The sequence below is a fragment of the Mus caroli genome, chromosome 7 (assembly GCF_900094665.2).
Source record: "Mus caroli chromosome 7, CAROLI_EIJ_v1.1, whole genome shotgun sequence".
NCBI classification, from domain to species: Eukaryota; Metazoa; Chordata; class Mammalia; order Rodentia; family Muridae; genus Mus; species Mus caroli.
The window spans coordinates 120,878,708-120,884,447 of NC_034576.1; the positions used below are offsets into that span (position 1 = coordinate 120,878,708).

The 5,740-nt window shown below is 44.9% G+C and overlaps 1 protein-coding gene across 1 annotated transcript in view; it reads right to left on the reverse strand.

Annotated features, from left to right (window-relative positions):
- The window catches only part of Gde1 (glycerophosphodiester phosphodiesterase 1), an 18,047-nt gene that overhangs the window by 10,659 nt on the left and 1,648 nt on the right, over nucleotides 1–5,740 (reverse strand). The window contains exon 2 of the mRNA XM_021166712.2: nucleotides 413–588. Coding sequence (XP_021022371.1) covers nucleotides 413–588 — 176 coding nt within the window. The remainder of the gene's footprint in view (nucleotides 1–412; nucleotides 589–5,740) is intronic.

Below are 5,740 nucleotides of genomic sequence, written 5' to 3' on the forward strand. Positions count from 1 at the left end.
TACACAGAGAAACCCTGTCTCAAAAAAAAAAAAAGAAAGAAAGAAAGAAAGAAAGAAAGAAAGAAAGAAAGAAAGAAAGAAAGAAAGAGTTGATATATCTGGAGCAAGAGCATTGGCAAGCCATTGCTTTAAGCCTTTGACTCCGATTTAAAGGATGGCAGGAGTAAGTTTCAGTCAGTGCCTAGAACATAGGCAGTACTCTCCTGAGAGCGCTGCAGCACCTGGATGCGCTGCAATGCACATGGTAAAATGTACACACAGTGCTTCTGTTGCTGCTGGTGTGTGCTTACTGCTTAGGAATAAGTTGAGATGAAGAAACTCTCCTGGAACAGACATACTTAGAAGGTACCAGTGCCTACCTGTAACCACCAGTGATGGCTGAAGGACCTGTGTAATGATGTCAGGGACTCACCTGAGTCTGTGATTTGCTGCAGGGTTAAGTTTCCTAACTTGTTCAAATGTCAGATCACATAGTCGGCCAGACCCGTCTGTTGTCCTATCTACTGTGTTATCGTGCATCAAGACAGGAACTCCATCAGAAGTAAACTCGATGTCCAGCTCCACACCTGTTGCTCCATTCTTAGCTGCCTTAACAAAAACATCAACAATATTAATGTCAACAGCTACAGATACCATTTTATATCTAAACATGAAAGAAAAGCAACATGGCCGCTGAAGTAGACAGCTGTCCTTACAGATCTCTGTCCCCTTCCTCTTCTGGGCCACTCCCCGAGATGAACTTGTCTCCCATGGGTGTTAATGCTGCCTCAAGCTCACACTTATCATGGCATCCAGTCCTGCTCTTCACGCCACCATAGCAGGAGACCGAGGAGACTTCTGACACCAAGTGTTTCTGGCCATGGTGGCTTCAGACACGATCATTAGACAAACTCTACACTTTGCTGACTTGGAAAGGCTGGTGACTGCTCTGTGTTCCTTGTTACTCAGCTATTTCGAAATTCTAGTAGACACAAAATCAATCAGGAGGTTGGTTTAACCTCATCCTCTCTGACAAACACCAAGACTGCACATAGGACACAACTGTTTGTTCATGTCTGTAGTACTGACTGTGGTGCTACAAGAAGTTAATCAGCTTAATAAAGTACGTTAGAATTTATGTAAGGAGAATTTAGGCCCCCACTGTAGCTCAGAGGTGGAGTACCTCTGTCTTGTGTGCAAGAAAATAAATAATAAAATCACAGCAGTAACTTAGAAAAGCCCTCATGTGTGCCTCATTGGCGTCCTCATTACAATGAACACAGGATATGCTCAATGATCATAGTCTTTTGGTTCACTGCAAATGTACAGTACAGAGTAAAAAGCCTTAACACACATACCAACGGAAATGATAAAAATGACAATGACGATCAGGTTATAATAGTTACTATTCATTAGCCTTTTCTAGTTTCCAGGGATTACTGAATTCTATATTTTTTTCTTTTTCAGGGTCTTTATAGCCCTGGCTGTCCTCGAACTCACAGAGATCTACCTGTCTCTGCCTCCCATGTGCCACTCGCCCAGCAACTACTGTGCTTTAAATGTACGTGGTAGATTCTTATAACAAACACAATTAAGCAAGTAATACTAATAGCCCATTGTTCAGATGAGGAGACTGAGCCAATGACTCACAAGTTTGCCTAGTAGTACACATGCTGGGATGTGGCAGTGGCCACACTCTCAGCTGCTGTGGCTTTATACTAAATGGCTGCACGAGTGACTCGCTGTTGCCCCCTTACAGCCCACAGTGAAGTACCCGTGAGGACATGCAGTACTGTGCTGTGCAGTAAGCACTCCACACACTCACTACGGCTGTGCACACTGCCCCTTTAAGCATTTAAAAGGGCAGATTCGCCATGGTTATGTTCTCTGTCCCTTTAAGCACAAATTTCAAAGGCAATTTTGGATTTACCAGTCATGTTTAAGAGCAGAGGTTTTTCTACTTCACTATTTCTCCACCCTCATGCTATAGTTATACATCAACGTATTCTTTCAGTTTCGTCAAGTGACCATGAACCCCCTCAATCCTAACCCCATCTCCAGCTATGGCTGTACCCGAGCCCCAGCCTCTTCATTCAGACGGCATTTCCATGACGCTCCACAGCGTTGTGAGCATGTGCAAATCTTGCCTGTAAGGAGCTTGCTACCACCTCAGAGCTGCCATTTCTCACAAGCTATTGTGACAAGAAGACAAGCTCAATGGTCATCACGCTTATAAAGCTTCCATCCACGCTGTGACAATGCCTTATAATATTAAAGACTACAACCTTCTTAAAGTTGAAATGTACCACACATCAACATGGGTTGTTTTATAGCACAATCACAACTCAGTGTACACACAAATTTCTTTCTCTAGAACACAAACAATATCCTTATTACTAGACACGCTAGACATTTAACTGTACTTTTCTTCACTAGGGTTATTTGGTCACTGCACAAATAAATATGGTGAGGCAGTTTTAAGACCACTAACCTCTACTCCCCCACCCCGCTCTCACTGTGCTAGGGACCCAGTTCCACATTATGCACATGCTATCACTGACTTAGTCCCTCCACCCTTGGCTTTTAGAGGCAGGATCTGACCATGTAGTTTGAAATGGTCTTGAACTCACAATCCTCCTGCCTCAGCCTCCTGAGGGCTGCGATTACAGATGTACCACTACACCTACCTATAGTCTTTTTGTTTTGTTTTGTTTTTTTGAGACAGAGTTTCTCTGTGTAGCCCTCCTGAGTGCTGGGATTAAAGGCGGGCACCACCAGGTCCAGCACCTATTGTCTTCTAAACAGTTTATTAAAACCAAACCAAATCAAAAAATAAGCAAACAAACAAAAATAAATCCACAAACCCTACAAAGGTTATTCAGAAAACAGAGTTTCCAAGAGCGGATGACCACACACAATTTGCTTTGCCCTTGGCTCTAACTGGAAGATATCCAAGGGGGGTCTCTTCCATGCAGGAGAAACAGCAAACACAAAGCAAAGGCCTCAGTCAGGTAGGAAGGAGACAATAAGGTAAAAAAAATCCATACTGCTACCCAAGCCTACTCCCTCTCTTACAGTTGGTGTAGACTCATCTAGCCTCTATGTTCGGCTTCCTCCTGTGCTCACAGTAAGTGCTGCTGATTCTGTGCGTGTGTGTGTTAGGCTGGATGCCGGCCGGCATCTAAGAATGTGACGTCTCAGCCGGGCAGTGGTGGCGCACGCCTTTAATCCCAGCACTCGGGAGGCAGAGGCAGGCAGATTTCTGAGTTGGAGGCCAGCCTGGTCTACAGAGTGAGTTCCAGGATAGCCAGGACTACACAGAGAAACCCTGTCTCGAAAAACTAAAAGAAAAAAAGAAAAAAACCTAAAAACTAAAAACAAAAAAGAATGTGACTTCTCCAGCTGCATTGGCACCTGGCAAGCTTGGTGAGAGCTAGCCAACATGAGGCCAGTGGCGAGCAGACTGACCAGCAGACCCCAACTAAGCCGAGAACACCAGAGAACCGCTGCGTTAGCCTTCTGGCGGCCAGACTTCCACCTGCACTCCGTAGGTAAGAGAGTAAGTCCGCTGGATGTTCAGGTACGTGAAGCCCCACATGAAGCCCCACGAATCCCAGATGACCACTGGGAGATGGGGACAGAGAGAGCAGGGCCCTGAGGAAGGGGAAGAGAGAAAAAGTCAGGGGCTGGGAGGGCAGGTCACTGGTGGGCACTACAAGAAAAAAAATGCAAAAAGATAGATAGGAAGGCAGAAGAGAGCAAGGGAGCTTGGATTTATTTTTTTCTAATTGCAACCAGAGGGTTTTTGTTTGTTTTGTTTTAAAGAGGGAAGGATACAATATAATTTCCCCAGACAGGGTTTCCCTAAGTAGTCCTGGCTGGGATGGAACTTGCTATACACAACTAGGCTTGTTTCAAATGCACAGAGGCTACTGCCTGCCTCTGTCTCCTAAGTGCTGGGCTAAAGGCCTGCACCACCACAGCTGGCTAGACTCTTTATTTTTGAGGCCAACCTCAGTCCAGATGGAGTAGACTGTGGGCACAGTTGACATAATTGTATTTCTTTGCCACTATATTTAATAGTGTATCTTAAAATTTTTTTTTAATTATTTTAATTATAAGTGTGTCCATATGGGGGGTATGTGGGTGCCAGTGCAGGTCTCCATGGAAGCCGAAAGTATGGGCTCACCTGGAGCTAGTTATAAGCAGTCCTCTGTAACAGCAGAACATGGCTCTCTTAATTGCTGAGCCTCCTCTCCGGCCCATTTTTGTGGCATTTCTTTTTGTCTTTGGGGAGGTGAGAGGGTTGTTTTGAGACAGGTTCTCTCTGTGTAGCTCTTGCTGTGGTGGAAATTTCTATGTAGACCAGGTTGGCCTCAAACTCACAGAGCTATGCCTGCCTCTGCTTCCAGAGCTCGGGGATTAATGGTGTGCACCACCTAGCTTTATTTTTTTAAATATTCAATTCACGTATAACTACTTTTCTTTGTTAACTAGCATATTTCCTACCAGAAACAGTCGTCAGTCAGAGCAGTTTTGTATCTAGTAGAATGTCTAAGAATACAAATTTTGAGCTGCAAATGTACAAAGGGAAGCCAAGACCAGAACAAAACCCAAATCTGATGGAAATCCTGACTTTTCAAGTCAAGAGGGTGGTCACAACCTTGTCCTCTGCTGTGTGCATGTGGCAGCTAAGGGCAGTCATAGCTAAAAAGATGATCCTCAATGACCTGCCAGTCCAGCCGGCTGAACCGCCACATTTTCATTTCCTCTTCAGGCGAGGAAACGTCTGGAGCAATGCTGGAGACCTGTAATTCCCCCTACGATGTTCATCGGACAGAGAATTGCGCCCTACTTCCATGTGACACCACAGGATGACTCGCGTTATTTGTTCTCATGTTCTCTTCTCATCTCACATGTGAAGCTTCCTCACTCATTTAATGTGACTGACATCCAGGCAAACCTAGTTTTGGCCAAATTCCACTGTCAACAAACACCCAGGAGCACTCGGTGCTCAGTGAACTCTGAGCACTCTTTAAGGCAGCTTATGTGACGTAAGCAGAAACGAAGGCAGTGACTAGCATGTGATTTCCTTCTCCTCCCGACAATGCACATACATGTGCCCTCCGCTAACTCATAGGCTGTCCTCCTACTGTCTTTCTCTCAGATTTAACTCTTTCACCTTTATTCCGGAGGACATCAAGCCATCCTTAGATTCCTGGTCCTGGGAAACAGCCCCCACATGGAGTCTCCCTAGGCTTTAATGTGTACAGATCAGCCTGTCTCCCCGTCACCTCCTTCACAGACGCCACTGTCCTTTTCACTTTACAATTACATGGGGAAACTGAGGTTAGGGCTGAGGCGAGGGTGCCCTACTTGCTCTGATTTTCTTTGTTACAGCTAAAAGACAGAGTGTTAGATAATAAGCAAGCTACTTAAGCTGGACTAAGAAAATAGCCCACATTCAAATATCCTGGAAAATATCTTAATCTTTGCCAGACAGCATCAAGTCATCCAATCAGGAAGCCTTATGCTGGAAGGAGCTGTGTTGTCTTGGAGTCACAGGTCCCCCCAATTCAAAGAAATGGGAAGAACAGATGTAAAACTGTCTAAAAGGTCAAACATGATGGTGCATGCCTTTAATGCTAGTGCTAGGAAGGCACATAGCCAGTTCCAGGACAGTCAAGGCTACTGAAACTCTGCCTCAAAAAAAAACAAAACAAAACAAAACAAAAAAAACAAAACAAGCCGGGCATGGTGG